General features: G+C 40.9%; 1 protein-coding gene across 4 annotated transcripts in view; it reads left to right on the top strand.

Moving 5' to 3' along the window:
* Positions 1-21,396, top strand: part of PCDH19 (protocadherin 19) — a 133,062-nt gene extending 111,666 nt beyond the window's left edge. For all 4 annotated transcript variants that reach the window (XM_027534061.1, XM_027534060.1, XM_027534063.1 and 1 more), the window contains one exon: positions 15,584-21,396. In XM_027534061.1, the coding sequence (XP_027389862.1) occupies positions 15,584-16,173 (590 nt within the window). In that variant the 3' untranslated portion in view covers positions 16,174-21,396. The remainder of the gene's footprint in view (positions 1-15,583) is intronic.
* The last annotated feature ends 5,098 nt before the right edge of the window (positions 21,397-26,494 follow it).

The raw sequence follows: 26,494 nt of genomic DNA on the forward strand, positions 1-26,494 counted from the left end.
AGCTGATGATATGACACACACTATCTTTTTGAATCATTGCAAGAAACAGTGATTGGTTTATTGAGCACTTTATTTTTCAAACAGGAAGGAAGTGATTGGAGAATTACTTATGTTGTTTCTTAGCTTCTCCACCCAGTAACAGGGACATTTTTGCAGTTGAGAATCTTTAAAGAATTTAGGAGTTACAATTGCAAAACTTTTCATTGACTCATGTATAGCATTGCCTGTTCCACAAAACTAAATGTCCTGGGACTTGATTGAAAGAAGTGTCAGTTCCTGTTAAGAACTCTAGCAGCTGGCTCCATTTTCTCCCACCAACATTAAATTTTCACTCAAAAAGGGAAGATTTTTATTTTACCTAACATGCCCTTTCCCTCTTGCTTTCTGTACCAGCCTTATTTCTGCCATCTTCACAACCTATTGTTACCTATACCTAGAAACTTAAGACCAGAATAAAAGTGGCTTTTTTCTCATGCTAATGATGTATCAGTGACTTCCTTATTTTGGATGAAAGAGCGAAACCAAGTTGGCAATAATATTAGATTTAGGGCTACTAAGTATCATCTAAAAGTTCTGTCTTCACAGTGACATAACCACCTGTATAATGTGTGAAATGGTGTTTTTTATCTACACAAAGTCAAAATTGGTTTGAACTCTTGCAGAAGTGATGAGGTGTGATAGCTGTCCCATGGATATAGGCTAAGAGACTTAATTCTGTGGATATGGTAGAATGAAACTCTCGAAAATGGTCCCTCTTTGCTCAGAGTTGCAGTATCTCAGTGTTCCTACTTTGGGGGAATAGTTCAGTGGTCTTCTGTGACACCTCGTATTTTACTTGTATAGCTTTTTCAAATGGTTGCTAAGCACCTCAATGAAGTCCAGCACTTAGTCAAATAATTTGCTCCACCATAGAAACCAAAATACAAACATTCCAGTCTAGTCAATCTCTGCTTATCTCAGTCACTGTCAGCACCTCTTATTTCTCTGTCTCAATTTTCTAGGCAGCCTTCTGCTTCATTTCCTTGCTCCCCATGCATCAGCACAAATGATTTATACTTATACACATCTTGAAATCTCTTCTTTATGGATTGAATTGAATTGAGCCCCAGTACAAAAATGAAAACTCCAGGAACTATTGTGATTGCCAAAATTGCAACTTCAATTGTATGACTGTATATGCCACACTCTCATCTATCATAAATATTAAATTCTCAACCACTTATACTTCAATATGTTTTAACTTTGTCTCTCTGACCAGCTCAGCACTGAATATTCCATTGAAGATAATTCAATTGCTCTGCATTCTGGAAGGGGCATCTTTTTAATCTATTTTAATGTTGTACCAGTAAGTGAATTACAGGTGCATAGACTGTGAATGAGAGTAGAGGCCCACATACTATTTGGCGTCACAGAGACCAAATATTGGGTGGCACTTGCTAACTGATGCTGATCTGTCAAATGGTCTAGGACAAAGTTGGAGTTCATCAGTCTTTTCAAGCATCCTCTTTATTGTAAACTAAAATTAAAGTTCACAGAATTCCTGCTGTTTAACTTGTTAGCCATCCTGAAAATGCCAACTTATGCTGATCAGGGCTGACTTTTCTCCCTGTCTGTCTCAGGAACTTTGGAACAAAGTTCCACACCCTATCCCCACCTTGCCTTTCCTGAGGTATCTCTGCCTCCAGACATTTCTAGTCCTGTTTACCCTATCAAACTCTCCTTTCCTGGTACTATTTACCCAAGGCTTTGTTATATGACCAAAGATAATCTGATGATCTCAATTTGATAGTGAATCCTCTTATTTTAACAAGGACCTTTAATGCCTGTACATAGTAAATAAAAAATGTGGGAATCCCTCTTCGTGGTCTAAGTGCTGTTTTATTGTATACTTCTTTGGCATCTGTCAAATAATACCACTTAGGTGTTTTGAATGCCAATCACAGTTCTGGCATCCTACCCCTTCTGCCTGTTGTCTGTGAGGCCATAGTGCTGTAGGTAGGGCTGCTGACTAGCAGGAGGCTAGGGAACAGGAGAACAGAGAGAAAGCATTAGAGAGGCACCAAAATGGTAGAAGATGCTGAGAGAAAGAGATGAGGACAGTGAGAAAGAGACAAGGAGCTGTTTGTAGTGTATGTAATCTGTGATTTACTTCTTGTCACACAGGAACGGCTGCAGGATAGCTTGGTGTCATTGGTTCATGAGTCTCTAGAAAAGTCTCTGATGTAGCCTTGAATAGTTTACAGATGGAGCCCCATCTTTTCTTGAAGAAACTTTGAGTCCATTAGAAAATGAGTATAAACTCCCAGAATTACAGCTGGGGAAAGGTAGGATTTTGGGAAGTTGTGATTTTTCAAAGTAAGCCCTTATTGAATTTTCACTAGATGCTCAAATGGTATCTAAATAACCCAAAGAAGCTCAGTCCTTAAAATGTCAGTCAGATAAAACTAAGATGCAATATCTGAAGCCTAGATAGTGTTTCCTGCTCTCTTTTCTTTCCCTCTCCCTTCCCTCCTTTCCTTTTCCACTGAGCCCCTTGCTACTCTGTTCACCTTGTTAAGTTAGAAATAAAGGATGGATGTTTATCTCCTGACTCTTTGCAGGCCTTAAAATACTTTAAGACTTATTTACAGGATAATTCTTTCATTTGGTAATTCCCAAGCATATTTGACTTAAGCATTAATTCTTCATTGGGTATCTAAATTAGTTTTGCCAGGAGGAGCCAGCATCTGCGGTGGGTATTTGAACAATAGATTAATTTCATAAAATAGATGTTTCTGCTTATTGTGTTGTTAACTTATCAGAGTACAGGCCCAATTAACTATTGTTAGAATTAAAAACTCCAAGGTACATGACAAATATTATTTTCAACGGGACATCAAAACATAACAGATCTCTTTAAGATCTGTATGTAGTGTGCAGGAAACCACTAAGAGGCCAAGATGACACTTGACTTTTATGTTTCTCAAGTGTTCATTTACTTTAAAGTCTTCAGCAAAGCTACATAATTTTCTTTGTAGGTTTTCATAGCATTTCTACTAGATAGAATATACTAGTTATTTCCACTTTTAGGCATTGTGTTAGTGGTACAGTATCTGGTGTGTTGACCAAGATTCTCATTTTGTTGCTATCACTTTTTCATTACTTTTTTCATTCAGTTAAAGTGTTATGTGAGTACCTGTTTTGTGCTGTGCCACTGGAAGGCTATGTTGGCCTGAGAGGGAACAAAACATACATAATCTTTTCTCATTTAGAGTTTACAAGCTGGCATTATATATATATATATATATATATATATATATATATATATATTAAACAAACAATTACAAGTATGATGAGTTCTATAAAAGGAGATGGTATGAGACCTATCTTTCTCCCGGCTTGGAGAAATATCAGTAACCTCACATATTCAAATGACACCACCCTTATGGCAGAAAGCAAAATGAAAGTGAAAGAGGGGAGTGAAAAAGCTGGCTTAAAACTTAACATTCAGAAAACTAAGATCATGGCATCTGGTCCCATCACTTCATGGCAAATAGATGGTGCAACAATGTAAACAGTGACAGACTTTATTTTCTTGGGCTCTAAAATCACTGCAGATGGTGACTACAGCCATGAAATTAAAAGATGCTTGTTCCTTGGAAGAAAAGCTATGACCAACCTAGACAGCATATTAAAAAGCAAGACATTACTTTGCCAACAAAGGTCCATCTAGTCAAAACTATGGCTTTTCCATTTGTCATGTATGGATGTGAGAGTTGGACTATAAAGAAAGCTGAGTGCCGAAGAACTGATGCTTTTGAACTGTGATGTTGGAGAAGACTCTTGAGAGTCCCTTGGACTGTAAGGAGATGCAACCAGTCAATCCTAAAAGAAATCAGTCCTGAATATTCATTGGAAGGATTGATGTTGAAGCTGAAACTCCAATACTTTGGCCACCTGATGCGAAGAAATGACTCATTGGAAAAGACCCTAATGCTGGGAAAGGTTGAAGGCAGGAGGAGAAGGGGACGACAGAGGATGAGATGGTTGGATGGCATCACCGACTCAATGGACATGAGTTCGAGCAAGCTCCAGGAGTTGGTGATGGACAGGGAAGTCTGGCATGCTGCAGTCCATGGGGTCACAAAAAATCAGACATGACTGAGCGACTGAACCCAACTGATGGGGCCTACCTTAATCTAAGGAATCCGCGAAAGATTCCCTGAGAAAGTAACATTCAAGTTGAGACTTAAGGGATAATGGATCAGATATGACTAGTGTTTGATTGCTTGTAATAAAGATCCTTTTTTCTCAACTAAGGAAAATAAATTATGAATTAAATAAGCATGCGTGCTCAATTGCTAAGTTGTGTCTGACTTTTTTGTGACCCCATGGACTGTAGCCCACCAGGCTCCTCTGTCCAGGAGATTCTCCAGGCAAAAAACTGGAGTGGGTTGCCATTTCCTTATTCAGGGAACCTTCTCAACCCTGGGATTGAACTCAGATCTCCTGCACTGTAGGCAGATTCCTTATCTCTATTCCTTATCACCATGGAAGCCCCTGAATTAAATAAGAGAGAGGCTTTTTCTCTTATTTAAAAGAAGTTCTGGTCTAGTGAGGTGGGTCTAAAGTATCTCCAATATCCCATAGTCCTTATATCTTTTTACTCTGCTATTCATAGGCACGTGACTTCATCCTCAGAGTTGCCCCATGGTAGTAAGATGGATGCTATAGCTCTACCTATTATGTCTCCATTTCAGAGAGGACAAAGCAGGGAGAAATAAGGAGAAAGGTCCCCCAGCTAAGTCAGTTCCCCTCTTTTAAGGAGTTTTTTTGATATCCTACCTGCATAACATTGACTCACTCTTAGTTACATAGCCACCCCTGTCTACAAAGAATACTGGAAAATGTAGATTTTTAGCTGGCACATTGCCAGTCTTAACAGGAGAGGGGTTCTGTTTCCAAGTATGGTGGTGGTTTAGTTGCTAAGTTGTGTCTGACTCTGTGACCCCATGGACTGTAGCCTGCCAGGCTCTTCTGCCCAGGGGATTCTCCAGGCAAGAATACTCCATTCCCTTCTCCCAGGGATCTTCCAACCCAGGAATCAAACCAGGGTCTCCTGCATTGCAGACAGGTCCTTTACTGACTGAGCTATGAGGGAAGCCCCATTTCTAAGTATAAAAAATAGATATGAATGTTTGGTAGGCAGTTTGTTATGTCTGCTTCAGATGTATGGGAATTAGGTAGGCCAAGAGGGGACACTTCTCAATAGCTATGTTTTCTTGATTAGGTTCATGTGATCAATTTTAATAGCATTTAACCACTTCATAATCATTGCCACAATCCCTTTCATTGTTTTTCACAAAAATGGCCCACTTTGGTCATAGATTATTTTGCTTATGGGGTTATGAAGGGTAAGCTAAGTGAATATATATGAATACAATGCAGGAAGCTTTTCTGATTTATACATCACCTGTTTCGAGGTTATGTTATTGCTGTTACTTAGAAATAGCTATGGAGAAGCCAATTGCAACCCACTCCAGTACTCTTGCCTGGAAAATCCCATGGGCGGAGGAGCCTGGTGCGCTGCAGTCCATGGGGTTGCTAAGAGTCAGACACGACTGAGCGACTTCACTTTCACTTTTCACTTTCATGCATTGGAGAAGGAAATGGCAACCCACTCCAGTGTTCTTGCCTGGAGAATCTCAGGGACGGGGGAGCCTGGTGGGCTGCCGTCTATGGGGTCACACAGAGTCGGACACGACTGAAGCAACTTAGCAGCAGCAGAAATAGCTAACTACTTGAGCTCTCAGGAACTGGAACTCACTTTAACTTTCCCTTTCTGCCTCACTGATTGCAGATCACTTTTGAGGAGGTAACACATTGCTCTTGTAACTCTTACCTTTAGCTATTTTAGTGCTGGAGTTTTGTCTCTGATCATCGGGACCTTTGAATTAATACAGCAAACTCTGAATCACAATACAGAGTGCCAGCATTATTGAACACATCCATTGTAACTGGACATCTATACAAACCCGAGCCTCTCAGCTGTTCTATTCCACTAGGACTTTGAAAGTTTTAACAAAGCCTGAGGTGATGTTTTCATCATTTTCTTTTTTTTCTTTTTTACTTTGGTTGGGACCTTTGGTAGGCTCCTTCTACAGCATGGAAGCATATTGTTTGCCCACATCTGAAGAGACAGCAGTTTCGTGTCCTGAGGAAGAGAGTAATTGCTGCAAAAAGTTTTGCTATTATCTACACAAAATAACATATTCTATTCGTTTTCTATTTGAATTACTTCCTTATCCATTGTGACTTAGACATTGCTGCCTCTTAGGCCTCCTGTGTCTCATAAGACTCATGTTTTAAGATTTAAATTTTTTTTTTTTTTTTTGGCCAGAAGTTTTGGGAGCCTCTCACCAAACTCCCTAATGAAAAGTTGTGACCGAAAATTTATTTATTATTACCTAGATTGAAGAAGCTTTATCTTTTCTCTATATTTAAAAAAAAATTGTCTAGAAAGGAGTTCTGTGGCCTTAAGATTCGTGTTCTCTTCCAAACTTATGCATTCTCTTCATTTATTTATTTGCAGATCCTAGGGACAAATTCAGAAGCAGGGAAGACCAATGTGCAAATTCATGGTTCACCCCTAATCATGTCTGTATTTGAAATAAAGACAGCTGCTTTCATTCATCTGTACATGTTCATATGTTTAAATTTCTACAACTATGTATGGTTTCTAGAGTCATATTTTGCTTTGCCTAGGCTTAGGTTAAAACTTAGGTTAATACTTTTGGGCTTAGGTTAATACTTTTGGGCTTCCCCTGGTAGCTCAGTGGTAAGGAATACGCCAGCAATGCAGGAGCTGGAGGAGATGTGGGCTTGATCCCTGGGTTGGGAAGATCCCATGGAGAAGGGAATGGAAACCCACTACAGTATTGTTGCCTTGAGAACTCTAAGAACAGAGGAACCTGGTAGGCTACATTCCATAGTGTCACAAAGAGTTGGACATGACTGAAGCGACTTAGCACGCACACAGGTTAATACTTTCACAGAAAGATATAGCAAGGTAAGTAAGTTCAGTCACTCAGTCATGTCCGCCTCTTTGCAACCCCACAGACTGCAGCATTCTAGGCCTCCCTGTCCATCACCAACTCCTGGAGTTTACTCAAACTCATGCCCACTGAGTCGGTGATGCCATCCAACCATCTCATCCTCTGTCATCCCTTTCTCCTCCTGCCTTCAATATTTCCCAGCAGCATCAGGGTCTTTTCAAATGACTCAGCTCTTCACATCAGATGGCCAAAGTGTTGGAATTTCAGCTTCAACATCAGTCCTTCCAATGAACATTCAGGGTTGATTTCCTTTAGGATTGACTGGTTGGATCTCCTCGCAGTCCAAGGGACTCTCAAGAGTCTTCTCCAACACCACAGTTCAAAAGCATCAATTCTTTGGGACTCAGCTTTCTTTATAGTCAAACTCTCACATCCATACATGACAAATGGAAAAACCATAGCTTTGAGTAGATGGACCTTTCTTGGCAACGTAGTGTCTCTGCTTTTTAATATGCTGTCTAGGTTGGTCATAACTTTTCTTCCAAGGAGTAAGCGTCTTTTAATTTCATGGCTGCAGTCACCATCTGCAGTGATTTTGGAGCCCCCCAAAATAAAGTCTTTCACTGTTTCCACTGTTTCTCCATCTATTTGCCATGAAGTGATGGGACCGGATGCCATGATCTTTGTTTTTTGAATGTTGAGCTTTAAGCCAACTTTTTCACTCTCCTCTTTCACTTTCCTCAAGAGGCTCTTTAGTTCTTCTTCACTTTCTGCCATGAGGGTGGTGTCATCTGCATATCTGAGGTTATTGATATTTCTCCCGGCAATCTATAACAAGGTATAGAGTCACAAATAGGCTCATGTGAGAAATCTTAGCCAGGAACTGGTGAATTGTTAGCTTACCTCTATTTCACCTGGAGCCAGCATCTTGACAATTAACTTGTGATGATACAAAATGGTTTCTCTCTAGTCTCATAGCTCCATCCCTAGCCACAGTGTTACATGATGGCAGGCATATGATCTGTATCAGGCCTAGGCAATTCCAGAAGTAGCCTCTTTGCCTTTTTCATCTGGTTTGTCATCACTGCTATTCTTAAAGGGACTTTGTGCCATGACTTTCTCACTTTTAATACACACTTAATTTCCTTACTAAACTGAAGTTTTTATTTTCAAAAGGTAATTCATCTGCATTAGGGGCTTCCTTGGTGGCTCAGTGGTAAATAATCCACCTGCCAATGCAGGAGATCTGGGTTCGATCCCTGAGTTGGGAGGATCCCCTGGAGAAGGAAATGGCAACCCACTCCAGCATTCTTACCTCAAGAATTGCATGGACAGAGGAGCCTCAGAGGCTACAGTCCATAGGGTCACAAATCAGTCGGACATGACTCAGCAACTAAACACACAACAATTCATCTACATTACATTTGTGAATGTAGGTTGCTTTGGGTTGGGAAGACACTTTCTTTCTGTCCACTTATATTCTCTATGTTTTCTTTCATATTTCGTATGTCCATAAACACTAAAGCTAGGTTAGATTTTGTTTCAATAGTATTGACACAAATGTCCCTGAGTGTTGTTTGATACTAAAATGATAAATAGCAAGTCTTGTCTCTGCCCTTGGTAAGGATTTAAGGAAATAAAGAGATTAGATCTAAGCCAAGAGTGAGACACTGTGAGTAAATAAATCTTTTAGATTCAAGTCTTCACTTGCATGGGGTAAGAGCAGTATACCTAATATGTACATGTAATTAATCCAAGAAAATTGCATATTATTCTCACTCTATAGGACTGAAGTGGGCTTAGTGAAATTGGTATGTAGGCTTAAACTAATTGCATTCCTGGGGTCCCTGAGTAAGTTTACCTTTTCCTCTTCCCTGAGAGTGATCTATTCACTTAGGCAGTGGGTCAGCTGAAAGCAAGTACTGTCTTTGCAGAGAAACTTCTCACATGACTAAGTTCCCTGCTCTGGTCTTCCTCAGTTCATAAGATCTCACAGATGTCTGACTCTGGAGTCTTTGCCCTCTGTGTATGCTGGCGATCAAGTTCTCCTCACATTCATTTGAAGCAGCCTACCATAGGGAATGGAGAAGGAAATGGCAACCCATTCCAAGATTCTTGTCTGAAAAATTCCAGAGGACAGGACAGAGGAGCCTTTCAGGCTACAGTCTGTGGGGTCACAAAGAGTCGGACATGACTGAGCGACTATCACTCACTCAGCATAGGGAAAGAGAACTGTACATGGATTGGGGATGACACATGGATGGCGTTCTCTTACTGAACTGTGTTGAAAAAAGAGCTGCATCTTCACATTTTAAGACAACCACTTGAAACTCAAAACTTGAGACTTAAAAGAGCTTTATTTTGAACCTATTGGGAATATTCTACTAGATTGTAGTTCATCACTGCTCTGCCCTGGGAGTATGAGCAATATTAGTCTGAAGTTCACCTGGGATTTCCTCTTCATAGCTGGTCATATGGCTGCAGTTTCAGGGTTCAAAGGCTAAGAGCTCTATGCCTCCTTGCCTTAATTGTGGACAAAATGGCCAGGGATCCCATAACCTTCTGAACATTTTTTTTTTCTTTTCTTCCTTCTTCTCTCTCTCTCCCTTCCTCCCTACCTGCCTCTCCAGACTTCTAGGGAACTCTTACTCAGATTTGTAGATGGGGAAGTTAGTTATTGGACTGGTCCCCCAGTTGCACCTCTTTATTCTCCACCTCCAAACAAATAGTCACACTAATTCTTTACAGCTATTACTTGAAGAGTTATAAAATAGGCCTCAGAGGAAATGTTGAAGAAGAAACATATTTGGGAAAACTCTGAGGTGTGAATTCTGTCCTACTGTAGTGATCCTGGGGTCTTCTGGAGAAAGCACTAGATTTGAATGAAAAAATGTGGGTGGATCAGCTATAGACTCTTTCACTCATAATGTTTGGGTCTACACTAAGTGTTTCCCATGTATATCCCAACATGTTTCCCATATTTTCAGCCTCCCAGGAACATATGTGTTTTGAATGATGATAAGTCATCAGTTCAGTTCAGTTCAGTTCAGTCACTCAGTTGGGTCTGACTCTTTGCAGCACCTTGGAATAAAGCATGCCAGGACTCCCTGTCCATCACCAACTCCCAGAGTTTACTCAAACTCATGTCCTTTGAGTCAGTGATGCCATCCAACCATCCCGTCCTCTGTGGTCCCCTTGTCCTCCTGCGTTCAATCTTTCCGAGCATCAGGGTCTTTTCCAATGAGTCAGTTCTTTTCATCAGGTGGCCTAAGTACTGGAGTATCAGCTTCAGCATCAGTCCTTCCAATGAATATTCAGGGTTGATTTCCTTTAGGATTGACTGGTTGGATCTCCTTGCAGTCCAAGGGACTCTCAAGAGTCTTCTCCAACACCACAGGTCAAAAGCATCAGTTCTTTGGTGCTCAGCTTTCTTTATGGTCCAACTCTCACATCCATACATGACTACTGGAAAAACCATAGTTTTGACTATATGGACCTTTGTTGGCAAAGTAATGTCCCTGATTTTTAATATGCTGTCTAGGTTGATCATAACTTTTCTTCCCAGGAGTAAGCATCTTTTAATTTCATGGCTGTAGTCACCATCTGCAGTTATTTTGGAGCCCCCCAAAATAAAGTTTGTCACTGTTTCTACAGTTTCTCCATCTATTTGCCATGAAGTGATGGAACCAGATGCCATGATCTTAGTTTTCTGAATGTTGAACTTTAAGCCAACTTTTTCACTCTCCTCTTTCACTTTCCTCAAGAGGTTCTTTAGTTCTTCTTTGCTTTCTGCCATAAGGGTGGTGTCATATGTGTATCTGAGGTAATTGGTATTTCCAGGTTGTGCTTCATTCAGCCCAGTGTTTCTCATGGTGTACTCTGCATATAAGTTAAATAAGCAGGGTGGCAGTATACATCCTTGACGTACTCCTTTTCCTATTTGGAACCAGTCTGTTGTTCCATGTCCAGTTCTAACTGTTGCTTCCTGACCTGCATACAGATTTCTCAAGAGGCAGGTCAGGTGGTCTGGTTTTCCCACCTATTTAAGAATTTTCCAGAGTTTGTTGTGGTCCACATAGTCAAAGGCTTTGGCATAGTCAATAAAGCAGAAATGTTTTTCTGGAACTCTCTTGCTTTTTCTGTGATCCAACAGATGTTGGCAGTTTGATGTCTGGTTCCTCTGCCTTTTCTAAATCCAGCTTCAACATCTGGGAGTTCATGGTTCATGTACTGTTGAAGCCTGGCTTGGAGAATTTTGAGCATTACTTTACTAGCGTGTGAATGAGTCCAATTGTGTGGTAGTTTGAGCATTCTTTGGCATGGTCTATCTTTGTGATTGGAATGAAAACTGACCTTTTCCAGTCCAGTGGCCACTGCTGAGTTTTCCACATTTGCTGGCATATTGAGTGCAGCACTTTGACAGCATCATCTTTTAGGATTCAAAATAGCTCAACTGGAATCCACCACCTCCACTAGCTTTGTTCATAGTGATACTTCCTAAGGCCCACTTGACTTCACATTCCAGGATGTCTGACTCTAGGTGAGTGATCACACCATTGTGATTATCTGGAGGGTGAAGATCTTTTTTGTACAGTTCTTCTGTGTATCCTTGCCACCTCTTAATATCTTCTGCTTCTCTTAGGTCCATACCATTTCTGTCCTTTATTGTGCCAATCTTTGCATGAAATATTCCCTTGGTATCTCTAATTCTCTTGAAGAGATCTCTAGTCTTTCCCATTCTATTGTTTTCCTCTATTTCTTTGCATTGATCACTGAGGAAGGCTTTCTTATCTCTCCTTGCTATTCTTTGGAACTCTGCATTCAAATGAATGTATCTTTCCTTTTTTTCCTTTGCCTTTCAGTTCTCTTCTACTCACAGCTATTTGTAAGGCCTCATCAGACAACCATTTTGCCTTTTTGCATTTCTGTTCCTTGGGTATGATCTTGATCCTTGCCTCCTGTACAATGTCAGGAACCTCCATCCATAGTTCTTCAGGCACTCTGTCTATAAGATCTAATCCCTTGAATCTCTTTCTCACTTCCACTCTGTGATCATAAGGGATTTGATTTTGGGCATACCTGAATGTTCTAGTGGGTTTCCGTACTTTCTTCAATGTAAGTATGAATTTGGCAATAAGGAGTTCATGGTCTGTGCCATAGTCAGCTCCCGGTCTTGTTTTTGCTGACTGTATAGAATTTCTCCATCTTTGGCTGCAGAGAATATAATCAATCTGATTTTGGTATTGACCATCTGGTGATGTCGATGTGTAGAATCTTCTCTTGTGTTATTGGAAGAAGGTATTTGCTATGATCAGTGCATTCTCTTGGCAAAACTCTGTTAACCTTTGCCCTGCTTCATTCTGTATTCCAAGGCCAAATTTGCCTGTTACTCTAGGTATTTCTTAACTTCCTACTTTTGCATTCCAGTCTCCTATAATGAAAAGGACATCTTTTGGGGTGTTAGTTCTAGAAGGTCTTGTAAGTCTTCATAGAACTGTTCAATTTCAGCTTCTTCAGCATTACTGGTTGGGGCATAGACTTCGATGAGCATGATATTGAATGGTATGCCTTGGAAATAGACAGAGTTCATTCTTTCACTTTTGAGATTGTATCCAAGTACTACATTTCCAACTTTTGTTGACTATGATGGCTATGCCATTTCTTCTAAGGGCTTCTTGCCCACAGTAGTAGACATATTCATCATCTGAGTTAAATTCACCCATTCCAGTCCATTTCAGTTTCCTGATTCCTAAAATGTCAGTGTTCACTCTTGCCATCTCCTGTTTGACACCTCCAATTTGCCTTGATTCATGGACCTAACATTCCAGGTTCCTATCCAGTATTGCTCTTTACAGCATCAGACTTTACTTCCATCGCCAGTCACATCCACAACTCTGTGTTGTTTTTGCTTTGGCTCCGTCTCTTCATTCTTTCTGGAGTTATTTCTCCACTGATCTCCAGTAGCATATTGGGCACCTACTGACCTGGGGAGTTCCTCTTTCAGTATCCTATCATTTTGCCTTTTCATACTGTTCATGGGGTTCTCAAGGCAAGAATACTGAAGTGGTTTGCCATTCCCTTCTCCAGTGGATCATGTTTTGTCAGAACTCTCCTCTATGACCCACCCATCTTGGGTGGCCCTGCACGGCATGGCTCATAGTTTCATTGAGTTAGACATGGCTGTGGTCTGTGTGATCAGATTGGTTAGTTTTCTGTGATTGTTGTTTTCAGTCTGTCTGCCCTCTGATGGAGAGTTCTGGTAGCTAGGTGGTGGGGTTAATGGTGACGTCCTCCAAGAGGGCTTATGCCATACCCAGGTCTGCTGCACCCAGACCCCCTGCCCCTGCAGGAGTCCACTGCTGACCCATACCTCCACAGGAGACACTCAGACACAGTTCTGTCTCAGTCTCTGTGGGGTCTCTGGGTCCTGGTGCGCACAAGTCATCAGGTGGCAGCAATGAAAGTTTACAGGGAAGAGGCAGAGAAAGGGCTTTGACAAACCCTCGTTTCTCAGAGGTGGCCAGGCATTCCTGATGTAGAAGTGTCCTGCAGTTTGCGGGAGCTTTGTCCTATGTATGAAGAAGGCACTTATCTTCTTCGTGATGATGCTCATTTGTTATTTGGTTCCAACTCTGCAAAATTCTGAGAGTTTCATTCTCCATCATTGAAAGGGGGCTTAAACTGGCCATCTTAAAGATAAGTCAGTAAATTGTGTCCAGGTATATTGAAGGAGGTCTTATCTTTGGCTGTTTTTTTCTGTAATTTAGGTCAAAAGCCATTTCCAGAGTCATGTTGAAATGTGAACTCAGCCTGGATTAAGCCTTGACATTTAGCTGCTTCTAACACTTTTTCTCCAAATGATGAAATACGCACTCATTTCAACCATTATTTCTTGAACGTCCTCCCAAGTACCCCTTTACCAAAATAACTTTTGGTAAATGAGGCAGAGAATTATCTCTTTGCTGTATCATTTACTCTAAAAACTCAAGAAAAATACTAAAAAATAGAAATACAATTGTATAAGGAAGGTGTGTTATATGTAGACTAATATCAGGCAAGTCCCTGAATTGCAGACTTCTTCCTGCAAAAAAAGCACTCATAGCACATATTTCCAACTTTTTTTTTGTCTTTGCAATCTCTTCTTGTCTCCCTACCTCCTCCAGTCCTACCCCAAGGACATCTATAAATGTTAAGCTGCTCATATTTTGATGCATTGTGCAATGTGATATGAAAAATTTCACTAGGTCATCCTCATGCAAGAATGTAACATAAATATAAATTGATCTGGAAAACTAGAGGTCTAAACCAGACATTAACAGTTTTCCAATGGACAGGTAGAAGTTAACCCTGAGTCCATACTTTAGTGAAGCCCATATAGAAAGCTTTTCTGAGAGCCAAATTAAAACCTTAACTCCAAATGAACCTGGGATAAAATGAGAAAAACATGTCTTGCCAATAATTATGAATTCTGTCTGCTGAGATCATCTATGATAGGGTTAAAGTAATCCATGAAGAAATTATGTTAAGAACTATGACTCAAATGAAATTGCAGATAAGAAAGATAAGAAGGAATGGCTAGCTGAGTATAATTAAATGATGTTCAACCCATGAGGGATGTGTGCACAAGGCCAGGTATAGCTTCTGGATCAGATGGAAGGAAGAGATCTCAGTATATTCCTCCTCATGGGAAATCATGAGAAGTCATGTAAAGGGTTTAGTAAGGAGATTGGCTGGTGAGATTGGTGGCCAAAAAGAAGTGATGTGATTGGGTTTTCAAAGAGTATGTTACTAATCTAAAATTAAGCATTGAATATCATTGACTAGGGTAGAAACCAGAGAAGGCAATGGCACCCCACTCCAGTACTCTTGCCTGGAAAATCCCATGGATGGAGAGGCCTGGTGGGCTGCAGTCCATGGGGTCATGAAGAGTCGGACACGATTGAGCGACTTCACTTTCACTTTTCACTTTCATGCACTGGAGAAGGAAATGGCAACCCACTCCAGTGTTCTTGCCTGGAGAATCCCAGGGACGGGGGAGCCTGGTGGGCTGCTGTCTATAGGGTCGCACAGAGTTGGACACTACTTAAGCGATTTAGCAGCAGCAGCAGCAGGGTAGAAACATGGTTGACAGTGCTATTACTCAAAAACATGGCTAAGACTTCTCAGTATATCTGCTAGAACCTGTTTCAAACACAGTTGATTTTTAGCAGGAATTGTTGATAAAATGCTGAGTCTCAGCACCTTTACCATCAGATAAACTTTTTAAAAAATAAAATTTTTCATCATAGTGTGTTTCCCTTTAGGTTTTCAGTTTTGTCAGCAGTGGAAGCAGCAACAAAAATAATCATAAAAAGGGAGGGGAGAGTGTTTAGCGGGGAGATCTACAGCTTTTTAAAAATCCAATTCTTCACACTTGTCCCAAAAGGCAATAAAAGACTATCTAAAAGTGTCATTCCCCTCTGGGTACCTAAGAAACTTGAGCACTGGGAAGTAATGATGATTCCTGGGAAAAGCTGATGAAATTGATATTTTTAATTTTCTCCAAACAGATCAGAATGAAGGATTTCATTGCAGGGAAGAATGCCGTATTCTTGGCCACTCTGACAGGTGCTGGATGCCCCGGAACCCCATGCCCACCTGCTCCAAGTCCCCTGAGCATGTGAGGAACATCATCACACTGTCCATTGAAGCTACTGCTGCTGATGTTGAAGCTTATGATGACTGCGGCCCCACCAAGCGGACTTTCGCAACCTTTGGAAAGGATGTCAGCGACCACCCAGCTGAGGAGAGGCCCACCCTGAAAGGGAGAAGGACTGTTGATGTGACCACCTGCAGCCCCAAGGTCAACAGCGCTATCCGGGAGGCAGGCAATGGCTGTGAGGCTATTAGCCCTGTCACTTCCCCTCTGCACCTCAAGAGCCCTCTGCCTACCAAGCCTTCTGTGTCTTACACTGTTGCCCTGGCACCCCCTGCCCGTGATCTGGAGCAGTATGTCAACAATGGTCCTTCTCGTCCCTCTGAAGCTGAACCCCGTGGAGCTGATGGTGAGAAAGTCGTGCATGAGGTCAACCCCATTCTGAAGGAAGGTCGAGACAAAGAGTCTCCTGGCGTGAAGCGTCTGAAGGATATCATTCTCTAAATCAGTCTTGGGGAAGAAGAAAGAGAGAAACCATGCTGGCTAGCTAAGAAGCAGTAGCTGATCATTTAATTGTTCACCAATGGTTGGTTCTTGAGTGGCTGTATTTCAGAGCTTTCCCTAAATGTATTGTTTATAAATGACTATCAATCTGTGACAATCCCTCTCGTTTCAACAGGCAGCAGGGGTGTTCCATTGGAGCAAATTAGCTTTGGCTTGAGTCGTTCATGGGGCCTTGATGTTGGGGAAACAGAGACAAATTCAGTTGGGAAAAGTATTATGTATTAAGTGTTTGAATTTATATATTTTTCTATGTCAAAATTATAATAAAAATTACCATTGTTTGTGGAGGATTACACTTAAAAAAAGCAAAAAAAAAAAAAAAAAGGCTCTGGACACCTTGAATAAGTTTGCTACTGTTTGTAGTATAGACAAGTTAACGGTCATTTATTGTGTGCTATTCATTGATTCAGTGATGTGAAATTGAGTCCTCAAATGGTTGTTTCTGAAGCTCGAGTACTTTCCAATGCCGCTACTTTGCTGTGGACACCCCTGCTTTAAAGAACACTTTTGCTAGCTGTGCTATTGTCGTATTTGATATTGCAAATTGCTACATGTGTGGTGGTGGCAAAAGGCTTATAGAAATTGGTGTTTTTTTCTTAAAAAAAAAAAAAAAAACTACAGACAAAAACAAAGTGCAAACAACTGAGATGGCAAGTGAATGAGTAATGCCATATGTATAGGCTGAGTACTTGGAGGGTACTCATTCACATAGGATACCCACAGAATGGTTGCTCACCACGTTGCAGAGTATTTTTCCTGACTTTCAGGCTTTTGCCTAGATCCATGATAGATCATTACAGAAAGTCATTTTTGGATATTCTGCTATCTAATTTGCAGTTGTCAGAAATATTGTGCTGAAAATTTTATGAGATCAATTTTTCTGACTTTCAGGCCCTGAACAGGAAAGTTGCTCCTGAAGTTATCAGTTTCCAGGCTTAGAAATTCCCTATCTCCAATCATCTAAAACTCAAAAAGACTGAATCTATTTTGAATTTTAAATTAGCATTTTTTCAGACACATACTTCCTGATTCAGTGCTTCCCAAACATGATTAGAAATTAGACTGCAAAGCACGTCATGGACTGGAATTGAGAACTCCATGTGGCTCTGTATCATAGGAGTATAAATAGGAACAGAGTAAGCAGTACAAAGTGTATGTTTAGGAAAAGACAGGTAACAGGTAACAGCATCCCTAATCCAATTATCATGCCTTCTGAATGGAGACACTTGGACATTTGAACTCGTATTTATGAGTGATACATTTTTTAAATTAAAAATGTGAACAGGAAACTATTAAAATAAAAATCCTTTAGATTTAGCCAACTCTTTGCTGTAGGCTAGGAATACACCATTTTTATTAACAAGTTTGTTACACACATTCTTTTTCTGTTTGTTTAACATTCCTCAAACTCCCCTGTTTATTAACTGTCTATTAATATTCACTAGCCAACATAGTATTCTTGCAGCCTAAGAGTTCATAATTTAAAAACAAATATGTCACCTTTGCTCTGTCTTGGTCTTAAAAGAGTTGTTTCTAGAGAAACAAGTTTTGTGGTTATGTTCTCATTTGTTTCATTTTTTGAAATTCAAGAATATGCAGAGAAAAAGGCTTAGAGCATTAAGAATGCAAAAGATGATTTATTTTCTTAAGTTAGGTAGATAAGTCCACTCTTTTAAATGTTTTAGTTATTTTTGCCTGAGTTCCTGCTTTATACATTAACTGGGGACATTTTCTTTTGTGGGAAGGAGGGTTTGAGGGAGGGGGCTGGGTAAGGCAGTGGGAATGGGGTTAGTAGGGGAGAATATTTCTGAAAAAGAAGTTATAAATGAAGCTACAAATTCATTCTTATTTCTTATTCAGTGCTGAATACTACCTCATGCAGAATATTGGTGTGACTGCAAATTTCCCCCTGAAACTGACACAATTAGAAATCAATTATCATAGCATCTTCATTTTGGCTCATTTAATTCTCTCGCTTTTTCCCCTTTAACTCATTTTATTTTAGTAGTAGATTTTGAATTAAGTATTTATTTCTGTTTGCAAGTGAATAGTTTATTTAGCATGTTAAAATTAACTTTTTTTTCCATTTAATTTATGATGGCTGCCCATAGAATTTAGACTGTTCCTCTGCTGATCCATCCAGATATTAGCTATACTGTTAGCTACCACCTCACTTTCAAGTCAGATTTGACAGCTTTTGTACAGGTGTATTTCTTATGTGCTCAGTGGGGATGAGGGAGCTGAAAAGATTGTGGCAAGTGGGAGCATTCAATGTTATGTGGCCACTGGCTGCCATGTCTCTTACCAGCCAAATTTAAAATGGTTAATGTAGAAGTGACATTGATTCTGCTTCTCTCTTGTGTTCACCCCCGCCCCCCACCCTGTTTTTTTTTTTTTTTTTTCCAGAATTCAGTTTCAAGCAATAGACCAATCCTTTTTCCTTCTTAAAATACTTTGTTCGCAATGGGCAGTCAGATATTTTTTGGCTTCCAAATCCTTTACTGAGTATGTTCAGAGAATTTCCCTCATTAAGAAAATATCTTTTTTCCCCCTCTACAGTTGTCTGATGTATACATCCTCCCAGAAGCACAAGTGCATCCTAGGAGGGCTTTGTATGCTGGTTTTATAGTCAGGCTGTGCCTGCAAAAAGAAATTTTGTGCAAGGATCCTAACTTTCCCTTTTGGTTCATGTTTTTCTCTCCTTTCCAATATGTCTGATGAAAAGCCACAAAGGCCAGAGGGCCAAACATTCTCCCTTTTTTTCCTCTCTAAATATGTTACACACTTAAATATGAGGGATCAATTTCAGTTCCTAAATCTTAAGGAGTTCTATTCCACTTATTCTGATGTCCCTTTTGGGGAGGAATTGACGTTTTAGGTGTGTTTAGGTGTGGCATATTGAGGTATGACATGCTTTACTACTAACTGCTTTGGGCATGTCCCTGAGCCTGTGAATGGTTTCATGCAATATAAACAGGTTAGTTTGCATTGATTGATTGCTTCTCCCCAAATATGGGAACATGCTATATACATATAAGAAATAGGAAGAAGGGAGCCGTGCTGTGTGGAGTCTCTTTTTTCTTTTCTCTATACTGACTAATCTATGAACCCATTCAGAAGGAAACTTACCATCCCTTGGATTCTCTTAAAGCCAGTAGAGTAAATTATGGCCCACTTTATTGCCCAAATAGGTAATGGGCCAAGGGACCCTGCACTTCCTGAAAGGCAGTGGTTTCAAGGTGTAGTCCTTGGACCAGCAGTACTAACATCACTTGGGAACTTGTTAGGAATGGTAATTCTCTGTCCTCACAAAGACCAACTGAAGCAGAACCTCTGGGGGTGAGACCTAGCAATTTATATGGATCAAATGCCCACTAAAGATTGAGGACTTGGTAAAGCACAGGTTGATGGGCCCTGCACTTAGAGTCTCTGGCTCAGTAGGTCTGGAGTGAGGCCTGAGTCTTTGCTGATTTAAAAATTCCCAAGTGATGCTGATGCATCTGGTCCAGGGATCACATTTTGAGTATCACTGCTCCAGTGTAAACTTGCCTAGTAGAGCTAATTGCACCTAAGGTGTCCATTTAGACTGATAAGTTGGTGACCCATTGATCACTACTCAAAAATATTAGAGGAATACAACTTAGAACTCTGAAAACTGGAGCCATCCAGTGTCATCCCAATAGTGTTACTTCAACATACACCGGATTGAAGGGAATTCAGTTGAACTTTTCATATTGCTCTATTATATTAACAAGCAAAACGAAAGTGGTCCACTTGAAGCATCAAGGACAAAGGGCAGTTTTGGGAGACACAAGTATGTAAGAATAGCTTGACTGGGCATCCAGTGTGGGAAAAGGATCATTACTGTACATAATAGAAGTTCTGGCTGGAATTCCAATTCACTCTATGAGGATCATTTTGATGTTGAATGGTCCCCAGAGCATCCTGACAAGCCTGGTCCACTTGGCTCTTTATCCAGGGTAATAAGACCCTAACTGACTTTGAAAAACTGGCATAAATGAGCTTAAGAAGTCCATTGTATACAGTCCTAGTGTTTGCCTTCTCAGTAAAATTACATTTAAGGATGTCATTTCATGAGTCAAATTGTATCTGCTGACACTAAAGTGTATTGAGATGTTGTTCTTTAGTTTAAGTATGTAACAAAGTAATATTCAAAGGGGATGTGTGGGGGTGGGGCTGGGACTGGGTGGCTTTATATTGATAATGAAATATTCCAGAGCAAAACACATTGTCCTAATGAAGTTGTTGCAGCTCTCTTTATTTTCTTGTGAAGCTGGAATTGGCCTGTGGGTCACATGTTGTGTAAAAGTGAATTAATTTCCAATAGAACTCATATTGCTTTTTGTAAAAACAAAGAAAATCAACCACCTTGTCTGAAATATATATTGTAAGGTGCTCTTGGTAAAGAACAACCCACGAAAACCTGATCTTGATTGGAAAGCATTGTAGGTCATTAGGGAAAACTGATGATGCTGATTGTTGCTCCAGCTGTATTGGCAATTAAAAATGACCTTGTTACTAACTGAAAGTTGCTGTCAACCTTAGCAAACAAACCAGCTAACACCATTACAGCACTGGTTAAGTAGATTTTTACTGGCACTGGCTGGCGTTCAGCTGAGGAAGGCTAGAACGCAGACTTTAATGACCAAGAGCCAGACTAGCTTGAGCTAGAAATTCAGCAACAAATACCTTCTTGTGCTATTTGAATGCTAAGGTATTAGTTGCAAAAGGCTTACGCCTTCGCTCCTCTAGTGAGGGGAATGAGCCTGATGACACTATTACTGTTTACCTGTCAAACCAGGGTGGAAATTTAGAGGGATGCAAGTACAGTATGTCTCATTAAGCAGTCTCTGTTGCTGACTATATGAAGGTGAAATTGTTGTATATGCTGATCTGTATGTTATGTACATTTTCACAGTGATTGAATCATTGTAAAAAGAAAAAAGACAAAAAAGAATCACCACTCTATTTTATGAAGATGATAAAGCAGCTTTATTAAATTATTACAGTTATGTTTTAAATGGTGTTATCTGCCACATTGTTTCCTTTTATCTGGTGGTTCTCTGTTTTCCCCTTAAATGTGTTTTCTCTGCTTCAAAAATATAATGCATTTTAGTATTAAAGGCTATTATGGAAAAATGATTGGTGAATTGTGTCTCGGAGGGTGTTGGTTGGCTCGGGGTGGGGGTGGTGTTGGGAGTGACTGTGGGTCCATGAGGACCCAAAGGATTTCTCTTGCCTTTTTCATTCCACACAATCACCAGCTCTCCAACTAAGAGGGGATTCTGCCATCAGTCAGGCTCCACTCATTTCCTCAGTACCTCCTGTCCTTCCCATCCTAGTCAATACCTTTTTCTGAGGAAGGAGACCCACTCACATCCAGAGAGGAACTTTCCTGGGTGGTACCTTATACAAGAGCACTAAAACCATTCTTTAGAATAAACCATTTCAGGCCAACTTCACAGTGGGACTTCTCTGAAGAATTAATTTTAAAAAAGGTGAGAAATAGTAGAGGCTGACAGCAGGGGAAAAGAGAGTTTAAAACAAAGATGATCTAGCTGCCCCTTTGATGCCTTCCGGTTTGAAAGCAAAGAAACAGGAGAGACTCTGACTTTGCACATAACAAGGCTGCAGTGAAAGCCCTAACAAGCTTTCTTTATCCAAACTATTATTCTCTGAGAATCAGCACTTGGGCTGTAAGTATTCATTCTAGCTGCAACTGGCAGGAAAAAAAAAAAAAAATCAAGAGCAAGAGGGAAAAAAAGGAGCATGGCAGACCAATTTCCAAGTAGTGCCTTTAGTGGTTAAAGGCTAAATTGCTTTAGCATGACCTACCATCTTGACAATTAAAAAAATTGACCTCCAGGAAATCCACTGATTCCTTGGATCTCCATCTTCCTGTTATCTCTACTAACCTGTATTAAATGGAGATTGCATCTTATTCCCCACCACGTTAGCCCTAAAGCTGCAGCAATAGCCAGATATTTGGTGCTGTAGTTTAGCAGATGTTACCTCAGAATGCAAATACGGACGTGCGGGGACACACAAGTCACATGGATTGATTGATAAATGTGCAGATGTTCACACAGACTCACAGATGCTCACAAAAGTGTATTGTCACTTGCTCGGAGTCCATTAAGTCTTAGTAGGCCTTCCCTAGTAGCTCAGTTGGTAAAGAATCCGCCTGCAATGCAGGAGACCCTGGTTCAATTCCTGGGTCGGGAAGATCCACTGGAGAAGGGATAGGCTACCCACTCCAGTATTCTTGGGCTTCCTTGGTGGCTTAGCTGGTAAAGAATCCGCCTGTAATGTGAGAGACCTGGGTTTGATCCCTGGGTTGGGAAGATCCCCTGGAGATGGGAAAGGCTACCCACTCCAGTATTCTGGCCTGGAGAATTCCATGGACTGTATAGTCCTGGGGTCGCAAAGAATCAGACACGACTGAGTGACTTTCACTTTCACCTTCTTTCACTTTCAGGCCATTATGAGTGTTTCCCAGGTGGTGCTAGTGGTAAAGAACCCATCTGCAAATGCAGGAGATGCCAGAGACGTGAGCTTGATCCCTGGGTCCGGAAGATCCCCTGGAGGAGGGCATGACAACCCACTCCAGTATTCTTGCTTGGAGAACCCCATGGACAGAGAAGCCTAGTGGGTTACAGTCCATGGGGATGCAAAGAGTCATATATGAGTGAAACGGCTTGGGATGTATGCACGCGTGAGTGCTTCTGGGTTGGTCCATAGCAAGAGAGCAAAGAAAAGTTTTTCAAACCTCTTCCACCTACCTTTTGTTTTGGGGGGGTTTCCCTGGTGGCTCAGATGGTAAAGAATCTACCTACAATGCAGAAGACCAGGGTTCAATCCCTGGGTCAGGAAGATCCCCTGGAGAACAGAATGGAATGGCTATCTACTCCAGTCCATGACTGAGTGACTAACACTGAACAAGAAATGGAAGCTCCTTGCTTTAAAAGAAGAAATGCTGGAGAGGGTGTGCAGAAAAGGGAACCCTCTTACACTGTTGGTGGGAATGCAAACTAGTACAGCCACTATGGAGAACAGTGTGGAGATTCCTTAAAAAACTGGAAATAGAACTGCCTTATGATCCAGCAATCCCACTGCTGGGCATACACACTGAGGAAACCAGAAGGGAAAGAGACACATGTACCCCAATGTTCATCGCAGCATGGTTTATAATAGCCAGGACATGGAAGCAACCTAGATGTCCATCAGCAGATGAATGGATAAGAAAGCTGTGGTACATATACACAATGGAGTATTACTCAGCCATTAAAAAGAAAACATTTGAATCAGTTCTAATGAGGTGGATGAAACTGGAGCCTATTATACAGAGTGAAGTAAGCCAGAAAGAAAAACACCAATACAGTATAATAATGCATATATATGGAATTTAGAAAGATGGTAACAATAACCCTATGTATGAGACAGCAAAAGAGACACTGATGTATAGAACAGTCTTATGGACTCTATGGGAGAGGGAGAGGGTGGGAAGATTTGGGACAATGGCATTGAAACATGTAAAATATCATGTATGAAACGAGATGCCAGTCCAGGTTCGATGCACGATACTGGATGCTTGGGGCTAGTGCACTGGGACGACCCAGAGGGATGGTATGGGGAGGGAGGAGGGAGGAGGGTTCAGGATGGGGAACACATGTATACCTGTGGCGGATTCATTTTGATATTTGGCAAAACTAATACAATTATGTAAAGTTTAAAAATAAAATTAAAAAAATAAATAAAAGAAGAGTGAGCAAGAGAAAATAAATGCTCATGTGATGAAGGGCATTCACATATGCAACATACGTATATCCAAAGTCATGGATCACTACCTAATGTTGGAGAGTGACCAAGTTAGAGGCATAACCTCAAGGCTATTGAAATTTATACAGCACAACAAAACAAATTATTAAAATAATCCCCTTCATTTTGGTTAACAAAGTGCTCGTGACTTACATCAAATATGTCACTGATTTGCTGTGTATGGCTGTCAAGAAACCATGTTGGGAATTGATACCTAAGAGGATAGTTTCTGATAGGAGGTGACAGCTGCTCCAGGAACAAATATAGGACTAACCATTTTGATTATTTTGGTTTTGGGGTAGAGATATGCCTGAGAGAGGAGCATCTTGGATACATTGCCAATGCTTGTAAAGGGATTGGACCCTTAACCCCCAAAACAAAATTCTCCAGGATGGGAGCAGAGAGGTGTTCTCTTAGAGTTTTCGGTCCTTAACCTTCCTTCATGTTGACAAATGACCTAGTTGCACATGTCTGACACTGCTCTATGTACCTTTTTTATGTGGAGAAGGAGGATAGGCAGGACTTGACACAAGGTTCCCTCCATTACATGCAATTCCTGGATCACTGGCTGTAACCCCACCCTACTCTCAAGAATCAGTGCACTTCAGGAAGTCTACTGGGCCCTATTAGGAAACCCTGCTGTTTCTGCCTGGAAGTGAGGAGGGAGCTGGGCTAGGAAGGAAGCTGTTGGCTAGTAGGATGCCAATACTTCTCTACTCTCCTTTTCCTTGTAATTTTGTGTCTTGACTTTGCACAGATGCCCAGAGCCTTAATTTCTTTTAGCTGTCTGGGCTTTCCAGTTGTCCCCTATTCCCAGCCAGAACTCGTTTTTCTCTTGTAAGGGCCTTCCTACTTCCCATTCCACTTTATCTCTAAAACTTATCTGAATCTCATCTCTTCTAGGGTTTTTCTCTGCTAGGGTTTAAGGGAGTCACACTTTTATTGAAACCTACCATGTGCCAGGCATTTTTGAAAACATTACCTCATTTTATCCTCACATTAGCTTTGTGTGGTAGATGATGCTATCTCCATTTTATACATAAGTAAATTGAGGCTTAGAGGGTTAGGAGACTTGCCCCAGGTCCTATTAAGTAGCAGAGCTGCGATTCAAAACCACATCTACCTACTTAGACATTATTATTCTTCTCAACTACTCTTAAGGAACATGAAATTAACCTGGCAAGTTCTTCCTTACTAGAATATTAACAATTGATGCTAATGTCTTAAGGCATTTATCCATCTAAAAAACATACATTTAAACTGAGGTCTTTGTGAGCTCAGTGTCATGGTCCAAAGAAGTGATAGCAGCAGTGGGATTTTCAAGCCAGGGGGCTTTTGATTAGCCTCACAGGCAACCCCCTACTCCTTCTATACCCAGGGCCTGCCTTTCAAGTTGCATCACTCATACACAACAGAACTATGGCTCCTTTTAGAGTCTGTGCACTCTAGCTAGTCAACAGTCCTTGAAATAAAAGTCTGGTAAATGGAAAACAGACTGGTTCCAAATAGGAAAAGGAATACGTCAAGGCTGTATATTGTCACCCTACTTATTTAACTTATATGCAGAGTATATCATGAGAAACACTGGGCTGGAAGAAGCACAAGCTGGAATCAAGTTTTCCAGGAGAAATATCAATAACTTCAGATATGCAGATGACACCAGCCTTATGGCAGAAAGTAAAGAGGAACTAAAAAGCCTCTTGATGAAAGTGAAAGAGGAGAGTGAAAAAGTTGGCTTAAAGCTCAACATTCAGAAAACTAAGATCATGGCATCTGGTCCCATCACTTCATGGGAAATATATGGGGAAACAGTGGAAACAGTGTCAGACTTTATTTTTTTGGGCTCCAAAATCACTGCAGATGGTGACTGCAGCCATGAAATTAAAAGACGCTTATTCCTTGGAAGGAAAGTTATGATCAACTTAGATAGTATATTGAAAAGCAGAGATATTACTTTACCAACAAAGATCTGTCTAGTCAAGGCTATGGTTTTTCCATTGGTCATGTATGGATGTGAGAGTTGGACTGTGAAGAAAGCTGAGTGCTGAAGAATTGAACTGTGGTGTTGGAGAGGACTCTTGAGAGTCCCTTGGAACTGCAAGGAAATCCAACCAGTCCATCCTAAAGGAGATCAGTCCTGGGTGTTCATTGGAGGGACTGATGCTGAAGCTGAAACTCCAATACTTTGGCCACCTTATGCGAAGAGTTGACTCATTGGAAAAGACCCTGATGCTGGGAGGGATTAGGGGCAGGAGGAGAAGGGGATGACAGAGGATGAGATGGCTGGATGGCATCACCAACTCGATGGACATGAGTTTGAGTGAACTCTGGGAGTTGGTGATGGACAGGGAGGCCTGGTGTGCTGTGATTCATGGGGTCTCAAAGAGTCGGACACGACTGAGCGAGTGAACTGAACTGAACT

Source organism: Bos indicus x Bos taurus, chromosome X (assembly GCF_003369695.1).
Source record: "Bos indicus x Bos taurus breed Angus x Brahman F1 hybrid chromosome X, Bos_hybrid_MaternalHap_v2.0, whole genome shotgun sequence".
NCBI lineage: Eukaryota > Metazoa > Chordata > Mammalia > Artiodactyla > Bovidae > Bos > Bos indicus x Bos taurus.